Consider the following 20,156-nt stretch of genomic DNA (forward strand, 5'->3'; position numbering starts at 1 on the left):
ATGACAATGCAATAGAAAAACATTTTCTTTTTCTCAAAGATAAGCATGCCATATAACCAAGAAAATAAGCACAGCCAGTGCTGTATACTGCAATTAATAGCAATTATGGATCAAGTAGCAGCAAGACAGATGTTGCCGGGGGGTCATTTCTTATGCAAGCATGGTGCAATAGCATTGTATATCCATTAAATACTTGCTCTTATAGCCAAAAAAAGAGAATCTGAAACACGTTGATGTATTTCTAAGTTGAAACTGAGCATATAAAATTTTTACTCTCTTATAGTAAAACCACCAGTTTATATAACATACATAAACATCAATGTAGAAAAACCAAAATAAGTGTTTAAAAGCATACACACAATACACAATACTTTAGAAGGCTAACTCATGAAGAAGGCCAGTCAATAGCCCTTTGATCTGAGAACAGACAAATCTGCTACATGTGATTGACAGGCATTGCATGAGAAACTAGCAATTGGATGCCGATTGCATCTGTTAGATGCATTCAAAAAGATCTTTCCAAACTCCTAAAAGCAAGCCAAAATCTATACAACTAAGATATGAGAGATATTATAAGCATGTGATGCTACAAATAACTTAGCATCTTCACCTATACAGTTCTGGTGAGAGCATGCTGCTAGATGCTTGTCTTTGTCCATCTTGGAAAAGAGACTGTAGATGCTCTAATAGAACCGCTGTCAATCATTATTCATCAATTACTACCACATAATACCGTTGCCAAGGATACATATTACTTTCTGCATATGATAGCGACCTAAATATCAGGAGCCCCATTTAGAGTAACTAATGAAACTGGCCTGAAAGTAAAGCAGGGTATATCAGGAAGTTGGAGCCATTTGGTTGTCTTCGTTGAGCGAAACAATCAGTTACTAAATTCATTCTTGCAAGATGACAACCATTCATCTTGCTGCTCATGTCTCCTGACTTATGTTCCGTAATAGTTTTTCAAGTTATCAACAGAGTAAGCATATGGCATGCTTGGTCCATAACCAAGGTTTTCATCTATAGGAGCTTTCTGATCCAAAGTTGAGTATAGCTTTTGGGAATGTTCCCTTTGATTGACCATGTTTGAAGCCAAACAAGCATTTTCATCAGCATCCTTTTGTTTAACTTTCACCCTGCCCTTGATATACTGCTTGTTATCCAAAGGATTCTCGGCATTGAGCCTTCCCATCTGCTGCTGCAGATCAACAAGTGAATCGGTCATTACTTTTCCTTTGGCACTCTTGTTTGGATCAACAAGCTTGAATTCCAGCCTGTATAAGGCACAAGAATCACAGTAATTGATCTCGTATTCATACAGATGCCACTCATAATGGTTCAGGGGTTGAGGATCCATGTAGTAGGACCTCTTCAATCCTCCAAACTCCTTCATCACCTGCTTCCTAGATTCATGCCAACCACGCCCATTGTAATCAGGCAGTGACCTTTGTTTCCTGTTCCCACTCTCAAATGCCCTTCGAGGCTTATCAAAGAAGAGCCATTCTCTAAGTGATTCACCATTGAGAACTAGAAGATCAAAGAGCTCTGCAAAATCATGAAAGTTCCTGTCATACTAAATGCACAACAAAACTTAAAGTCATTATATTACACTTTTCTGAAATGGCTTCATAAAACAAGACAACTATGTCAACTAAGAGTACACATGGCATGCCTACAAATATCAATAGACACATACCAGGTGCATTCCAAGGAGACTTAGCAGTTGCCGCCCCTTCACATTCTGGTATACCAACATTCTTTCCTTGTGTCTTGGCAGTCAGAGCAGCAAAAAGTGGACCATCCTTCAAATCAATCCCACCAGGACGCAGCACAGGAGTCATACCAGGAGGTCCTTCATGTAATGCTAGAGTAGCATGAAAGCTGCTGCAATAATCTTGGTACCATTCTGCTCCTCGAGCAGGCCTAGGACAGTCCCAGAGTGCACATTTTGGCATTAAGAAAGCAGAAGGTGGAGGGCATATTGCTGGAATAAATTCAGAGATGAGTGGTACAACAGCCCCTCCATTCTTCCTGCTATCATCAAAACCAATAAATACATTGTGATGTAATTCCTGATGCAGACTGAACTGCTGATAGTCAGAATTAGTATTCCCTTCCAGATAATTTAAGGCAGCCTGTTGCACTCCTGTTGAAAGAGAGCTTTTATATTGCTCAGCCCCTAGACATCCATGTTCAGGTAGTTCCTGAGACACAAAATATTCCTGCATGACAAATCGTCAAACTTTTGACACTTAACAAAAGAACACTTTAACAAGATTTAAACACCATTAAGCTGTTAAACATAGAAAGGAAACTTGAAATAAATTCAACTTCCACAATATATAATGATAACCGTACAGAAAAAGAGAATGCAAAAAGTGATTCTATTACTGGGACTACATGAAAAATAAAAGAAGATTACATAGGTAACATCAATTTTCACAGTGCAATGTGTTTTTGTATGGCTCAATAGAATAATCACATACTATTACTCAATAAAGTTGAAGATAAATTCACTTAAAATAAAGAAGGGGCACAACAATATAGCAATAGGAAGTTCTATCCTTTTTTTGAGAAAAGGATAGTGATGCAGCATGAAGAATAAAGAGCAACATGATCCATGGATCAACACATAAATTGAAAGCAAACTAGATTGAAGAACCCTTCATTTGATGAAGAAAGTTCTTGCCGAGAACTTTTATCAATATGTGGAAGGCCAACCATTTATACAATGTATTAGAAGCATATATAGAACATGAACCTAGTTTGAGCATTAAACCCGCTACAAATCAAACTAGAAATGACTCAATAATAAGAAAACATGCTACAATTATTCAGCTACAAATATAGAAATCCAGCTAAAATTTGACACTGTCTTCAATGAAAAAATTATAGGAAAATCTGGCAAATATCTCCAAATCTGCTGGCTCCAGTGAAGCATGTGATGGTCCAACTGGTCGTAGTATCTAATAGCTGCACCCTGAGATGCATCATATAGGATATAAAGAAGGCTCTATAAACAAGCAAGGATGCAAGACAATTACAAGGAACCAAGCCCAAAATGCACAAGTAGGTTACATCACAATTGTTGCCACCATACAAAAAGAAGAAGAGGCAAAAAGGAAAAGATAACATTCAAGATGATGAAACTCATGCTTTGACTATATATTGTATGTGGTCCAATTATCTCTCTCTCTCTCTCTCTCTCTCTCTCTCTCTCTCTCTCTCTGCCCCAACCCCCCTCCAGAAAGAAAAAAAAAACTTCCACCAAGGTTTCAGTCTTGGTACCCAAGCCCATGTCAATACCTTACCAGTATCGGTCAGGTTGGTACTATATGTACCCATACCACTACATGGTACACTATTAGAGTCTGAACAAAAGTTGTATCATGTCTTTGTATCGGGCATATTAAGCCCCCATACCATACCGATACTACGCCAGGACGGTATGGTACACACATATTGTTCGATATACATCGATATAGAAAACCTTTTTTTTCCACCATAAAGGCTAGCAACAGGTTAGTGTTGGGTCATGTCCAGTTATATGCATATGATTACACGCATTGGACTTGATGTTGAACCCAATTTACTATACCAAATCTATACCTATTCATGGATCCATAATAATTGGGCTCCAATTAGTTCTCATGTATTTGTTGGGCTGTTGCAAGCGTGGAGAGAGAGAGGGGCAGGGTCCTCCCTTTTAAAAATCAAATGAAAGAAAGTTAACTCATTGCCCTTCAGACTGACCAAATTTGGGAAATATTTGCAGAGAAGAATAGCAGACTTCATCCTCTTTAAAAATTTACCAATATCATTAATAAAACAGAATCAAAATATATCCACTTCAGCAGCTTCCTGCCTGCCATACTAAAAATAAGATTCTTCACTTCTCCCTTCTTGAACTAACTCTACCAACTCTTTCCTTCAGAAGGAATCCACATTTTTCAAACTTACTCATATGGATTTGAGTCTCTACTTCTCTCGCCCGCCAAGAAAAAAGATCCTTGACTCCAAATTCCTTCTAAATTTACTTTTTGCAAGTCAATTTCTCAGCAAAGCTTTGCTCTTGATTCTCTAAATTCATCAAGGAGACTACCAGATCTGGATGTCTCTAACTAGGGCTGAAAACGGATCGAATACGGATCGGATATTGATATATCTATATTTGTATCTATATTTTTCAACAAATACAGATACGAATACAGATATTAAACAGATATCAAAATTAGTATCCATATTTGTTCTAAATGGATACGGATACAAATTAGATATTAAACATATCCATATTTTCTTATCCGAATACGGATATAAATCGGATACTTTTTGAATATTAATTAAATTTGAGCAAAATTCAATGATGAAAACTAGCATAAAGACATGATCACACAAAAAAAGATTCAATTAAAAAAATATAATTTAACAAGCATTTATCAATAATAAAAACTAACAACTTCATAAAGGATAAAGGTTGCTTGTCACCGAAGTAGACGAAATCTATGGTACCTCCAAAGCATCTCACAACTGTAGCCGGTTGCAATCGCCAGGTGAAAACTAGAAAATAGATGAAGCTTTCGAAACTCTAGTTGCTTGAAGACGACGAAGAGGAAAGAGGGACGAAACAGATGAACGAGACGTTTGAGCCTTTCAGGCATGCAGGATGATTCGAAGAATTTTATTTGAATTGGGTATTCCATATTTGGGTTGCTATCTTACGTGATGGTCATCCAATATCTGAATTTTTTTAATTTAGATTTGATTAATCACTTAATTGGTTTTCTGATTTAATTTAACTTAAATATTTTATTTTCACTTGCACTTGTTATATGGATATCCGAATCTGGATCCGAATCCGAAAAAATCATGTGTATCTGTATCCGTATCCAGAAGATTTTTGAACTGACTATCCGAATCCGGATCCGGATCCGATCGGACCAAAAAAATAGTATCCGAATCCGATCCGAATCGAATATAGAAACGGATACGGTTGGATATAATCCAACCCACTTTCAGCCCTATCTCTAAATCAACAGTTTTTCCCTTTTAGAGATTAAAACAAGAGTGGTCAAACTTACAAAAAGAAATGCATTGTTACTTGGTTAAGCATGTTCTGACTTTCCATTAAACCAATATCAGCAGTATCAAAACTAGTGTGAACAGCTTCAGCCCCTAACTCTGCCTTTAAATATATAGCTGAAGAAGTTGATGGTTTTCAAGAAATCTCCTTTTAGCTGATTATCAATGTACTACCACTAATCTCCTTAATAGTCTTAGACCTTCACTAGAATGAATCATTTTATGGTGTAAAACTTTTTGCTGAAGCGATTTAAACTACCAGAGCTACAGACCTTTACTGCATAACATGGAAGAGATAACATTTTGCTACACAAGTAACACCATGCATCAGCATTCAATAATGCCTTTTTCTTTTTCTTTTTTCTTTATTCTCCTAGAGGGAGCTGGGATGAAATATCCAAAGTAATATGCTGTAATCGTTCAAGTAATATGTACCAAAAATTAAAAGAACAAAATTTTTCACATATCAGCAGGCATCAGAATAGAATAATAAACAAATCCTAACAATTATGCTCGACAATGTATCACATATGGCAGGAAAAATCTTTCTTTTACATAACCTCTTTTATATAGCTCTATAGCTATGAAAGGACATATTTAATACATGCTCAAATGCTATGAATCCTCTAATATATGCATTGCTTCTTTAAATATCATCAGAATATGACACTTTTAATTGGATATGCAAGCTTCTGCTAGAGTAACATGTTTAACCAAATTTAATAAAGCAGCCAAAAAATCTTGAAAAAATACGTTAAACAAAAAAAAAGAGAGAGAAAAATTTAATATCAGCTGTGACTCTAGAAGAAAGGGGGAAAAGACATGTCTATGCACCATATCAATAATAATCATGTTTAGTATTTATAACTTTTAGTCTCGGATAAGATTCTAGTAACTCAAGTATATTTTTCCCCCAATTTACAGTATGAGTTGTATAACATGTTAATTTAAACAAAGTTAAGTGTTCAGGAAAAAGGGCCAATTTATCTTATAATTTTTGGAAAGCTAAAAAGGTCAAAATCAAAAATTCATGAAAAGTTTTGAAGACTATGCATTCAAAATATAGTCCAACTATACTTAACAAATTTAGTACTCAAGGAAAGAAATTTGATTTTCTTTTAAAAAATAAAAACTGAAAATTTTCTTTTTTGCAACAGTTAGCCAGTCATCTATGGTTAAAATGTTTATTTTGCACAGATAGCATGTAAAAAAACAGATAATAACTTGCTTGGTGATGGATTTACCTAGAGCCAACAAAAAAAGGGCTAAAACCCATGCCCACCAGAGCATTTAAAATTTTTAACCTCTCCCCCTTCCCACCTCAAAGAGAAGTTTTAAAAAAAAAATGTTGTTGACAACAATGAGAAAGAAGATGAACTGCAACCATGATAGCTGTTTTGTATTTATCTTTTTTTTCAACCAGTTAATGCCTAAATAAATATACCAGAATAATCAGGAGCAGTATAGAATTTCCTTTTTTTAGCACACTTTAATGTTCAAAAAAGAACTCGCGGATTTTTAGTTAATAAGTAATTAATAAGTGCAAGGAATGTGGAACTAAATAAAATAAGTGTACCTATTCATCTTTCTACATATGTAATAGAAAGTTCAAAACTTCTTAGCCACTTGTTATTGATAGAGTGAATAGATCTGCCATTTCTTGAAATCTCTCTTCTGATTCAAAATCGTGGTGTAACGTGTATCCCCCTTTGTTCCGGTCATGACAAACAAAAACCAGGACAATATTATTCAGAAAAGAAAATCTCACAAAAAGAGTAAATTTTCAAAATACTATAGGATAACAACTGGTTGCCTTTGTTATTTGCTACACCTTTTTTTGTTTGCTACAAAAAATGTTGGCCTTGTTGATTTGTTTCACGATGCATCATTGATCACAGCATAATGGGCAATAAGCGCTAAACAACGATTAAAATCAACAAAGAGAACATAAAAGGAAAAGGAAGAAAAGTGGGGAAGAAGCCTCCCTCCTTCCCTTTTCCAGCGGTGTGGGTATGTGCATCATGGCAGCAAGTGAGGCCCTGAAAAATTATTAGGTGTCGTAGTATACAATACGACACAAGTCGAAAAATTTTTTTAAAAAATAAAATAAGAATTAAAACTTGAAATATCCGTCAGAATTTCTTCATATTAAAATAATCTTGAACTTATACCGTACATTACACAAAAGAAGACATAGTTGGGAAATTGCACCAGAGTTCTCCAAATATTTACAACCGATCTTTAATTAGCACTTGGAATGGTTAGGAGTGATCAGATTTGCACTACTGTCATAGAATCTGTCTGGTGCTTGAATTCAGTGCATCGAGGAGAATTGTGTGGGGTCAAAACCCTTCCCATGACATGACATCCCTTGCTTCCTAGCAATCACCGGCACCACCTAAGAACTGCTTCTTTGCTCTAGAAGTTACAGCAATTAATTTCCATAAAGATTCCCATCCTATATAGTTCGTTCTTATATATATAAGGTGCGCCTCAGCGTCCATCATAATGGCCTTAAAAATTTCAAGTTTACTCACATCCAGGAAGGCGGGAGCCCCTCCACCTAGGTCAGACCGCAGCACCGGCAGCGGCTCGAGCTTCGGATTGGCGGCGGGCGGCAGCTCCGCCAGCCTGCTTGTCGCGTCGTCCTCCTCCTCATTCAGCTGCAGCATGCGGCGGATGTACGAGGAAAGATCCGAAGACGCATCGCTATGCCCCTAAATTAATTTTCCCGCAAGAAAACACATCACGAACAAAGAAAGGGAAGAAGGGAGAAAGAAAGGGCAAGGGAAATAAAAATAAATGGAGCTCACGAGCAAGGAGGAAGCGGGGGAAGCCTCATCGAGCTCGGCTTTCCACTCGCGGAGCATCTGGTGAACCTGCTCCTCGAGGAGAGCGGCGTCGGCGGCGCGGCTCTCCTTGCGGGCGGCCTGTAGGTCGGACAGCATGCCCTGGAGGTCGTCCACCCGGTTCTTGGCCCTCTCCTTGAGGAGCCCATGGGCCGCCGACCGGCACGCGCCGCTCTTCGAGCCCTTCCGCATCTCTCTCCGCACCCTAATCCTCCGATCACTAATTGAAGGGAATTCGGTGGAGATAGGAGGACGAGAGGGATATGGAAGGAGAAGGAAGAGCCCGGGTGCGTTTTTTCCTTCTTTTTTTTATTTTAACTTTTTGAGGGGATTGTGGTGTGGGGAATCCGGAGCCCGGAGGGGATGGGAGTGAGTGGGGATGTGCTCGCTTTTAGCTTTTGCTCTCCTGCTGTCTTTGCGGACTCTGATTTTGGGATCTAATCTTGGTCTCGAGACGAGAAGGCTTGTGAATTAGCCTACTACAACTGCCGTCGCTGCACGAAAGGGGCCTGGAAAAGCGGCAAAAGCGGGAGGGAATGATGCTCGCGCGCCTAATCTTTATATTTTGTTACGGGGGAGTGCTCCGAGTCATCTCGGCTGGCAACTCAACCGAGACTCGTGGCACGTCTCCATCTTTAAGGCGGTGCTTCCGGCGAGAAGGATTGGATAGCAGCAGGGGCCGTCGCCTAGAGCCAGGAGAGGCACTGTCGTGCAACCATTCCGAGTCCCTGACCCACACTCACTGTTCACCAACTGTGTTGGAACAGCAACAGGCAGCGAGAAGTCAAATGTGGCAGAACTGAATTTAGATGTAATTTTAAAAATTAGACTTGAATGCAGAATCAGAATATAATGAGCTGGTGGCCTCATAAATTCTGGTAGCCTTTGACGTTCCTTAGCCCCGAAGGCTGTTTCTCCGCAGAATATGTTCAGACGAATAAGTAAATTATCATGCGGAACCTTGGCATCACAAATCAGAAAAATGCTGATATTGCTCTATAATTACAGAGTGTAGAATATAATTTCTCAAGCTAAAACATATTGCAATTTGACACTTGATGGTCACACATGTAGGGGCTGGCTGGTTGAAGAGATTTACTGGATAGCATTAGCTTCGGCTGTGGTGTGTTTTGAGTGCCTGTTTGGAAGTCACCAAACTGGTGTGTCCTCGTGATGTCGCTGGTCTGAATAGGAGGCATTGAGTAGGTGACTGCACTCCAAAAGCTCAAGATTGCAAGATACATGATGACCATTGATCCTCTGATTTCAGCATCCTGTCTTATTTCTTCAGGCATTCACCCCGGTGCGAGAAATATCACCTGCATACAGCGTGCTGACGAGCTAGAAGCAATACCAACTTCCGTAAGTTGGATAACACTGATCTTCAAAATATATGCGTTATAATAAACTCAGCGCTACCACAGTACATCATGGAATTTTCTGCTCTCCAATGAAAGTCTTATAAACACCACTTGGCTATAAGCCAATGAGGTTCTAAGATAAACATTTCTTAAGTTGTCCAATTGCATCATAATAAATCCCAGCTGTCTCAACATTAGCTGCACTCTGGAAGCCCACAGTACTAGATTAATAATAATCTTTTGCACATATATGACATGATATACGATAATAAAAAGATGAGATTTTGAGCATAGGACAGTTTACATCGAAAGCACAAAATCATTCAACTTCTGCATGCATTGTGGTTTCAACCAATAGTGACGAGATCACATTATGACAAATTCCTTCTACAACTCCCTATCCCTTCATATTTATTTATTGATTATTCTAGATTTATGAGTTGAAGCTTAACGCCTCTTACATTGCTGTAGTCACCAATGAGGCAACAAGGGTAAAAGATATGCATCAGCACTTGTCAATGAATCAGCAATAGTTACAAACAAAAAGGAAATTGGTGTAAAGAACCATAACGACAGGGTTAGCGGAAAAAATATACCCAACTCTGAACAGAAGAATTGAGTACTCAATAACAGGCAACAACACAGCATTGTGCTCAGGCTGTTTAAGTTCATCCAACTTGAACTTGATCAAACTAATCAAGCAGATCCCGCTGACTTGCTCTCTTCTAGTGCATGGCCATGCCTGAAGTTGAGAATGCCTGAAAGGCCTCGTCCCTTGGCAAGTTGCTCTATTTCACTGAGCTTCTGCTTGAGCAACTCTAGTTCTCTTGCTAGATCCTCCTCTCTTTGTTTCAGTTCCTTTAAGAAGAAAAATATTGTTGTAAGATATCAAACAAAGGCAATCATAATAGAAGAAGGGGATTATATGCAAGACTGCTTGGAATGAATTACAAGAAGAAAGGTGATACAATATCATGCTCCTTGCCATCCATATACAAATCATAAGGGAGAATGAGGAAGAACCCACAAAGAAAAATGTGGCCCACCTAAAATTAGGTAATCTCAGGAAAATGGGTACTGGCTACTTCCATCCCAATTGTGGAAAGCCATTAAAGGAATCTATGCATCTTGTAAAACTGTAAAATCACTTCAAAAATGTCCAAAAATATCAAGGACAACCTTCATGTTTTAGGGATGGAGGAACCATTTAATCCATGAAATTATCAAGTGAACTATTTTGCTTCAAAATTATGACTGATTTCCAAACCCGGGTTTTTGTTTCAGCATACAGAGCCAGGCTCATCAATTTATTATAACAGGTGTGCAGTGACATTCATGAGTCTGTGCAGGTCATCATAATCTTCTCTTTGTACTGTATCTAATGGCTTAATCAACGCTTTTCAGTAAATCCTTCTTTAACTTAAACAAGTATATTATATACTTCAGCAAGAAAAGATTCCTTCACCATTTCCATTATAAAAGTATGCCATTAGGCAATCACAGTTATATTAATAAAATTGACTGCAATGTGTTGAACTAGCTGCCCATCTTCACCGTCTCAAACAAATTAAAATCAGAAAAAAACACACAAGCATGCACAAAAGGCATTCATAAAATTTTAAACATGCCAAGAAACTCTACTAAGGAAGCAAAGCCAGAATAACAGTGCAAAAGCAGGACTCTCATAATATTAGTTTGTGCGTTGCCTGGTCAAAGTAAAAAAATGCAACACTCGAGACAAAATAGTGGCAAAAGAACTACCATTAACTGAAACTATTTACAAACAGCAGCCTCTAGTAACATCTTACAAAACTTTCGACCAGATAATCCAGATTTCTTTGCTTGATTTTAGCTAGCATGTGCCAACTTATATCCCTTTCATTTTCCCACTTAGGGCTCATTTGGATATTCCTATAGGATTGGACTGAAAATCCTGTAGGAATTGGGCCTGTTAGTCCATGTAGCTTGTATTTTCTAAGAGCCTATCCAAACCCTGCCCAGATTCTAGCCTTTGGGCTGTAGGAAGAAAAAAAAGATCTATGGAGATCTTTTTTTTTCTTCTCACGGGATTTGAGCTTTTGTGTGTGTGTGTGTGTGCGCGTTGGGGGGGGGGGGGGGGCATGGACTGCCCAATCCATGAATCTTTTCGGATTTTCATCCTAATCCTGTAAGAATATCCAAATAGGTCCTTAATAAAATTAAATACCAGAACTCGAAACCCTACAATTTCAAAACACCATGTATTCGTTATTGGCTAGAGAAATCCCTGATGAAGCCATGCTTGTTCCCCCAATCAGGTTGATAGAAATAACTGAGTAGCTAGCCTTTTAAGTTGTTAATTGATACCAATCACGATACATTTGCACACTGCATCATGTACCATTAGATTCATTGAACCGACAAACTTTCAATAGAATCAATCAAATAGAAACAAGAAAAGTAGAAGGGTTGGGGGGGGGGGAATACAGATTAAAACGAAAAAGACATCTAATTAAAGCAATCAAATGGAGAGATTGTGATCCAAAGTATCTTTCGGCTGACCAGATCTGAGACTTTCAGCCCTCTATATTTCTCTGGAAGGACCAAAACACTTATTTCAGGCAAGTTGGGGTTTAAATTTAATCACCAAGGCTGGATTTGATTCAAGCATAAAGTAGGAATAAGGCTTGGAATAAGCCTTATGCCTATCGAACATCATCAGGGAAGGAGGCATACATAACCAAGTAATAGTTGTGCCAGTCCAACTTACTTATACAGGCATAATTATTCCAGAGATAGCTTTCATAAGCTACTCTTGGGTATAAAGGCATCTTTTATGCCTTTTTGTCTTCAACAAAAAAGTTCTCATTAAAAAGTTATTCCAAAAAGATGCCTTTTGCTATTTAAAAATTACAGTCAAAAAAAAATGCACAATTATTCCATAGGCATGACTTTTACTGTTCCTATTTTTCTTATTCACAAACCAAACACAACCCAAAAGAAGTTGTCACTTTCTTAAAAAAGTCAAGGATTAAGGAGATACATTATCAGTTTAATTTAATAAAAATTCAAAGTTTATATTAAACAATCTGAAGGATCCTCCAAACCTTCGACTGGAATGTATCCAATCAACTTTTCAGATGAAAAAGAAGGGTATAGGAAGAAGAACCTGAAAAATAAGAAAAAATAAGAAATATAATGGTTTATGGCCAGAACATTTACTGCTGTCCTAATTGCTTGATAAATTTAGTCATAAAGATGTGCTCAAGATCTACCATGTGGTTGGGATTGTTTAGCTTTGAAAACTCTGCTAGCAGAAAAGTGTTCATCTTTGTAGTCTCATGCTATGATATTATCAGACACTGAGTTGGTTAGAGGTCAGTTTTGAGTCTAAAAGAGAAAAAACAACTCCTACAAAGACTATTTTAAAAGATATAGTCCCATTACATAGACTAGTGAAAATAAGTTTTATGTCGCATATCATCATGGAAACCATACAGAAGAAATAAATACTTTAATAATTTTTCAATGAGGGAAAGTCTCAATATATTACCTCAATCTCCTGCTTGCGAATTTCCTCCTTTCTAGCTTCCGACCTTGCACTTCTTTGCACCTCAAAGATTAAAGCAGCTCCAGCCACCTACTAACCCAAAGAGGAAAATAATTAGTGAATAAGTTACCAGAATAAGCATGCCGGAATCCAAATCCAAAATTGTCAAAATGTTGTCAAAAGTAGTTGCAAGATCAGTTGCTAAGAAATTTCAATGGAGTTCATGTACAGACACACAAATGCACTTGCTCACATAAGCTAACAAAGCAAGATAATGCATATCAGAACTTGTGCAATGTATAATCATCCATAAGTACAGGAGATTGACTTTACTGCCAATACCCAGGTACACATTTACCCAATCACTCATGACCTTTTGAAAAACCAGAGACCAGTGCATAAGCATGACATCATTCACAAGCACATTTAAAACTAGAACTAATAGATCAACTTTCCAAAGAATAGCCAGTTTAGTGACAACCGAAAAGACAAAGAGTTCCCCAATAAGGTCAGCAGCAGCTTGAACAGCTTTCTCCTCATTCAAAGGCCGGATGGCAACATCAGTTGAATGACCATAAATGCGTCTTTGTATGTTTGTGGTGACACGATGGTTGGCCTGTTACAGAAATATTATATTAACACATTTCATATTATTCAATTCAAAATACTGTTCATAACATAACATTCAGCATGGTAAATAAAATTTACAACATTCTGTGGCTATAGAAGCAATAGATGGATCTGCCTTGTCAGTTATTTTCAAAAATAAAGGCAGAATCAAGATTAACAAAGGAATAACATACATAAAAGTTGGCACATGTTATCTTACATGACAAGGCATGTAAATAAGTAAAACATAGAGAAGAAAGAAAAGTTAATGCATAACCACAGAAAGGCTAAAAAAATGTTAAGTCTGGATAATTTTTAGAAAAAAAAAAAAAGATACTTACACATGCTGGAAGCATAGGCATGAAACAAGAGTTCTGTGTCAGCACCATGAAATAGAGATATCGATACAGATCATACTGTTTGGTGGATATCCCATATTACTATGCAAAACCAACTGGAGTTTGTCATATTAGTCTCCATTCAATTTTTATATACAGACAGGATATTAAATCATTAATATGCTGTGTGCATGCATCAATTATGCGGCACATTCAAAGGTACCTTTGAGTCCAGAAAATCAATTTCTTTTTATATAAAAACTGGGTTTAATTGTGATTTGAATGTATAAGATGAATGAAACAATAGAAATTTTTCAATGTAAATAGATGCATGGAATTCATTTTGCTGTCCCAAAATTATAAGAAACACTAAAAGCAGAGTGGTTAGCTTTAACCACAGAGAGGTGGCCTAAATCTAAACAAACAGATATCAAACAATTTCGATATTAATCTCCAGCCATTGCAACTGATAAGTGTGGATTTGAAATGAAATAGGCGATTATATTGTGTTATAGCATACGAGGTTGAAGAGAATGACAAGAGGTGAAGATGGTGAATTACAGGGTTTATCAGAGTTTATCTTACTCAAATTATAAGGAGCAAGATGGGGTTTAAGATTATGCTTGGAGAAAGGTTCTGTTGAGCTGCTTATTGAAAGCTATTCAGCAATAGTTGTCAACTTAGCTTCTCAGTAAGGTACCATGCGCTGGAATCACAGGAGGTCACTAGTAAGATATGTAAAGATCCAGAAAAAACTCTAAAGGAGTTCCTGCTTGGATGAGTATCAAAACAATGTGTTGATTTAATGGAAGTCAGGAATCTAATTTTATGATAGACTTTCAGCCAAGAACAGATAAGTGAAAAAAGTAGGTGTCGTTTCTTGACAAAATAGCACATCCTTGTATAACCAAACCCTCGTGTTCCATCATTCTTCCATATTATGAATTGCAATTTTTAAATTAAAAATGTAACAAAAATTGCTTTAATATAAAGATAATAAAGTAGTGAGTCCTATCAAACCCATACCAAATCTCTGAGCAAATGCAACAAGTACATGCATACATACCTATATTGATGCATATATCCATTAATCATGCACCAACCATACCCATATACATGCAGAAAATGCATGTCTATTTGACATAAGATTCCACTTGTTTCGACAAATTCAACCAAACAATGTATGGAAAAAAATAGATATGAGAAATTACAACATTCTAGCGTTCCAAAAGTTTTGCTGAAGTTTTTACCGACAACTTTAGAGGATGCATTATAATTTATAAGCATATGCAACTTGTTATTTGTACATAATTTACCACATATACATGTTTGTATGTGTATGTGCATGGATTGCAAATTATATAATTTGCACTTGAGTTCCACCAGGCAACCATTTTGTTGTATCAATTAAACAAATATATACATATTGTGAAGACTCGTGCGGGCGTGTATTTAGTCCCACATTGATTATTCATCGGAAAGATCTTGGGTGCTTATATAGAACTAAGAAATCCAAAAAATATCTTCCAGCTAGTCTTTTGAGGTGAGGTCTTGGATTGTTAAAAAAGTATCAGAACGGACTTAACCAATGTTCCATTTGGACTAGGGGACACTGTAGCACAGGCTCATTGAGGTTGACCACATGCTAATTGGGGTGCTTATGATTAGATTTGAATGAATTTGGTTCTTTAGCCTGACGAGGACGTCAAAACTTAAACAAGGAAAGTATGTGAGGATGTGTGCAGACATGTGTTTAATTCCACATTGGTTATTTGTCAAAAAATTACTGGATACTTATACAAGACTAAGGAACCAAAAAAATACCTTCCGACTAGCCTTTTAGAGTGAGATCCTAGGTTGTTAAACATACATACAAACATACATAGTGTGTGTGTGGTTGTGCATCCGTGCGCATTAAAAAATTGCCTTTCGCTTCTCAAATTCACAAAAGGTTCAGAAAAGTTTTAAAGATCTACCATGTAGAATCTGGCAATCCATCATTAGTCATAACCATTGTCTGTGACAACTTTCACAAACATTGTATTCATATGCTCTCATTGAACTATCATGATCAAACTTAATGCCATGTCCCCATTCATCAACTAGCTATAGAGAAAGCTGCCAAAGGCAAACCACAACCATGAAACATGGTTTGGCTTGAAGAGGGGAGTATTCTTTCCCACATGTTAATTGTCATTAGGCACGAGAATCCAACCAATCTCCTCCCCTGCGCTAGTAACTAAAGTCTTCAAGGAGATGTCTTCGTCAATATTTTAGCAACAAAAGTTGAAAATTAAGTTCATTTTTCATATCTCACCCTACTAAGATTGCACTAATGCTTAGAAGGATGTCTTTCGCCTTGATGGCTCTGCTCTCTCCAGTGTCCAACCAAAGTCAAAACTGATGCTCCTCTCATCACGTTTAGCCCTTTCTAACGTTTATGCTATTAAAGCTTCTCCTTGTTCGGCCTTTGCCTTTATATTTCTATTTCCCTTTTTTTTATGCCTACCAAGCAAAAAACGTTTCTTCCACTGAAATTTGCATCATATTTTTCCTTTTACTGCTTCCATCACGGCTTAATTTTCCTAAGAACTGTTGGCCACCACTCATGTTGGAACCTGAGGCCTCTCACTTGAAGAGGTGGGTGCCAACCAGTTGAGCTACCAGCTAATGGCGTGCACCATCAAAACTTGAAACCTGAATTGTTAAAGTTGCAATTTCCAATGACAGTATAAAGATATTTTGGAGGCAATTCGTCCTGAAAACTGACATAGTGGTTCTCCAATAATTACAGGCAGAGATGAAACATCTTATGATTTTATGATTCATGTTCTATGTTTGAAGACTCCACGATTCTCGTGTCAAATAAGTTCCTCGGTCATTACTTGGAGTGTCCTGAGGATTGTACAGCTCCTCTAGCGCAATTTAGGTCATCAGAAGCAACAGAAAAAACTTCAACCAGCATGGACCAAAATTAGGGTTCAGAAAGAAAGCACCGCTGGATATCACAAGAAGAACAGAGCTTCAACTGAAGCAGGAGAGGAATGGAAATGACTCTGACAAAATAATTGGATTTCGTTGTCTCCATCCAAAATTCTTCAATTGGAGTGAGCAACCGAGTTGCCCAAAATCCAGCAGAATCGAAGCCTACGGATTTCCGGAATGTAAAGAAAGCGAGAGATCGAGAGAAAGGTGGAGAGACGTACCTGAGCAAAGTTAATGATGAACTGGCGGAACTTAGGGTGGATGCCAGCCTCTTTCTTGAGACGGTTGGCGATGGGCTTGCAGAGCGTCTTCAAGGCCAGCGTTCCCAGCTTCACCACCGGCAGGATCATCCTCAACTTCTTGCGGTCGCGATTCGATCTCTCTCTCTCTCTCTCTCTCTCTCTCTCTCTCTCTCTCCCCCCTTCTTTACTATATTGGCGAAGAGGAGAGTAGATGGGGAGGGAGGAGGTGAGCGCGGCCTAGAGAGTTACTCTGGAGAGCATTTGGATCGGGCGAGCGCGATGCGCGAGGGAAGAAGCGGAAGAAGACCGGGAGCCCAAAAAATAAAAATAGAAGGCAGACGGCAGCGGCTCCGGACAGGACCCAGCACCGAAGAGCCAGAACCTTTCTTGCTATTCCTGGCTTGCGAGTTACGAATGGCTGCGAAAGGTTCACACGCGTGCCGGTTTGTTTTTTTGGGGTGGTGGACCGGAAGTTTTTTTTTTTTTTTTTTTTGCTAAGGAAAGTTTTTTTTTTTGGGTCAACAGAAACCTCAGGTTACAGTGGGATCTTTAGAGAGATGAAAAAATAATTTTTCATTATTTTTTTATAAATAAATACTCAAAAAACCAGAAAGTAAAATATTCCAATGAGATTGACACTGCCTCAGCATGCCACTCTATTACCCATAAGATATTCCGCCTAGGACATCTCATTAGAGTGATCAACAAAAAAAAAAAAAAAGTGCAACCTAATTTGCTGCTCTGTTCGTCCTATAAATGTAACTCGTCCTAAAAGCAACACACAACTAGATGTCCAGAACTAGAAGACTGCCCATGGATCCATCTAATTACAGTGGTTGAGTCGCCCTTCAACAGAATAAAAATGTTCGCTTGTAAGCATGACCTTGCATAGTCGACTCCTGCCCAGACCACTCCCAGCTCGGCTCCTAGAGCAAGCCTCTTAGTGGAGGATATCTCGAAAAATATTGAAAAATCCTTTTTGTTCCCATCCCTCTACGATTCAATTAGCATAATAGCGTATTTGCTTGCATCTTTAATTTCTCATTTTGGATCCAGATCCGTATCTCACTCGTCTAAGATCTAACCTATCTGCTTACTTATGCTATGGTCCAAATTATTTAAAAGAAAAAACTTAATTTCCTTATTCTTTTTGTATGAAGATCTAATTTTGCTTTTAATACTCTTGGTGGCGAAGATGTGCATTCATAAAGAAAATTTTGCGGTGCTGAAAACAATGTTTTTCAAACCTCAAAATATATTAGATTGTGATATAAATTTCTCCTAATACAAGTTCTTCGAGCCTCTATTAGTTTCCTATTATACTCATTAAGTGATTGCCAACTTTATGTAAGTTATATACTTTGTTTATCACTCAACCAAATTCTTTAAGGGCATATATTTAGTTAGGAAGAGTTAGGCTCCAAAATGCAAAAAAGAAATGCAATGTTGAGAAACATAACTATGCTGATTTCGATTTTTATTATAATTCTAATTTTGATCACAAACCTGATGCATTGTGCCTACTTGTAATAAGAATCAATTGATTTGCTGCAGGAGGTGTAGATAGAGAGATAATAAAATTATAAACCGTCACACACTTTTTAGGAATAAGTTACTTGCGCAGACTGCCATTCAAATCATGGGTCATCAACCAAAAATCATTGTGTAATTGCATTCCGAAAGCGGAACATAGAGCTGCTGCTCCAATCATAAACATAGCAAAACATTGGCAGCTTATGCTCAATCACAATAAGAAAGAAAAACAGCAAAAAATTCAACTTGGAGACTATCAACTAGGTATTCAGACGTCTAGCCGTGAGGGTAAAATAAATATACAGTGAAGCATTTGGAAAGCCTAGCACAACTATGTATTGAAGAGGTCATGTCCGGTTATATAACAATCCACTTGCAAGGGGACCACTCAATATCTCAAAATACATAGGTTCCCGTTTTCAGCCAAAAAAAAAAGAGATTCTTTGACTTTGTAAATCTCCACCCCCTACCAAAGAAAATTCTGCTCCAAGCAAGATCAAAGTCACAAGAAGTCATTGGCATTATTCTCCAAAAAGCATCACCCAAAATAGAATAATAGATTAGACAAACAAAAAGGCTTCTAATTACGTTTCCAATAACCGAAATGAAGATAGGAGGAGGGAAAAAAAATCTAGACAAAATTAAAGCATTTCCTTTCTCCACGGAGAGGCCAAGATCATCCATAAAACATCCAAAAACCCTGGATTTTCAAATCCTAACATCCAGTAAAAAAGAAGAGAAACTAAGAAGCCATAATCTTTCTATCATACAAATGATACCATCAGCCATTCCGCCCGACCCCATTCCATCAGATAACCCATTGCCCCCCTCCTCTACCACACTACCCCGTAACCGCAGGAGACCGCCTCAAAACTCTTCAGGCGCGCTCCCCACGGATACGGCGTGCGAGCTGAATGTCCTTGGGCATGATCGTGACACGCTTGGCGTGGATAGCGCAGAGGTTGGTGTCTTCGAAGAGCCCCACCAAATAGGCCTCCGCCGCCTCCTGCAGAGCCGACACGGCGGAGCTTTGGAAGCGGAGGTCGGTCTTGAAGTCCTGGGCGATCTCCCGGACAAGCCGCTGGAAGGGCAGCTTCCGGATGAGAAGCTCCGTGCTCTTCTGGTACTTGCGGATCTCCCGCAGCGCCACTGTACCGGGGCGGAAACGGTGGGGCTTCTTCACGCCTCCCGTCGCCGGCGCCGACTTCCTCGCGGCCTTCGTCGCAAGCTGCTTCCGGGGTGCCTTGCCGCCGGTGGACTTCCTCGCCGTCTGCTTCGTCCGCGCCATTTCTTGCAAGTAGAACGCTGAGAAAAGCTAGGTTTTCGGGGCCGAAAAGAAAGAGAAGGTCGCGGTTGGATCAGCGATGGGAAGGCAAGGATTTGGGAGAGATTTGTAGCGGCTGAGCAGCGGGAAAGATGTAAAATCCAAAGCGTTTTTAGGCGGGCTGGAGGAAATGAAGTGGAATCGTGGCCGTTGGTGCTGAGATGAGATCGACCGCCGAGACTCGTTCAGAGGGATTCACTCGGATCGCGGATCGCCAGCGTGGCGTCTCGGTGGATGTGGGCAGCAAATTAATTATTGTCAGAAAGAGTGAGTTAATGGCTAAGAAAGCGGTCAAAGAAAAATC

General features: G+C 38.5%; 3 protein-coding genes across 4 annotated transcripts; all 3 read right to left on the bottom strand.

The window, feature by feature from the left end:
* Positions 1–259: 259 nt before the first annotated feature.
* Positions 260–8,775, bottom strand: LOC103703388 (transcription factor VOZ1-like). Of its 2 annotated transcripts, none has more exons than XM_008786231.5 (4): positions 7,896–8,775; positions 7,620–7,799; positions 1,700–2,225; positions 260–1,548 (listed from the first exon to the last, which is right to left on the bottom strand). In XM_008786231.5, exons 1-4 carry the CDS (start codon positions 8,121–8,123, stop codon positions 947–949), a joined length of 1,536 nt encoding a protein of 511 aa, XP_008784453.3. In that variant the 5' UTR covers positions 8,124–8,775; the 3' UTR covers positions 260–946. The 2 variants fall into 2 exon arrangements, with proteins under 2 accessions (XP_008784453.3, XP_008784454.3); XM_008786232.5 differs by having other exon boundaries at positions 1,700–2,207; positions 7,896–8,538.
* A 902-nt stretch (positions 8,776–9,677) lies between these two features.
* Positions 9,678–17,374, bottom strand: LOC103703389 (uncharacterized). The gene is made up of 4 exons (XM_008786233.5): positions 16,975–17,374; positions 13,303–13,437; positions 12,825–12,911; positions 9,678–10,150 (listed from the first exon to the last, which is right to left on the bottom strand). Exons 1-4 carry the CDS (start codon positions 17,101–17,103, stop codon positions 9,989–9,991), a joined length of 513 nt encoding a protein of 170 aa, XP_008784455.1. The 5' UTR covers positions 17,104–17,374; the 3' UTR covers positions 9,678–9,988.
* A 1,786-nt stretch (positions 17,375–19,160) lies between these two features.
* LOC103703390 (histone H3.2) lies at positions 19,161–19,936 on the bottom strand. Its single transcript, XM_008786236.6, has one exon. It carries the CDS (start codon positions 19,814–19,816, stop codon positions 19,406–19,408), a length of 411 nt encoding a protein of 136 aa, XP_008784458.1. The 5' UTR covers positions 19,817–19,936; the 3' UTR covers positions 19,161–19,405.
* Between the last annotated feature and the right edge of the window lie 220 nt (positions 19,937–20,156).

Source organism: Phoenix dactylifera, chromosome 5 (genome assembly GCF_051530095.1).
Source record: "Phoenix dactylifera cultivar Ajwa chromosome 5, Ajwa_hap1_PhDact_Kaust_v1.1, whole genome shotgun sequence".
NCBI lineage: Eukaryota > Viridiplantae > Streptophyta > Magnoliopsida > Arecales > Arecaceae > Phoenix > Phoenix dactylifera.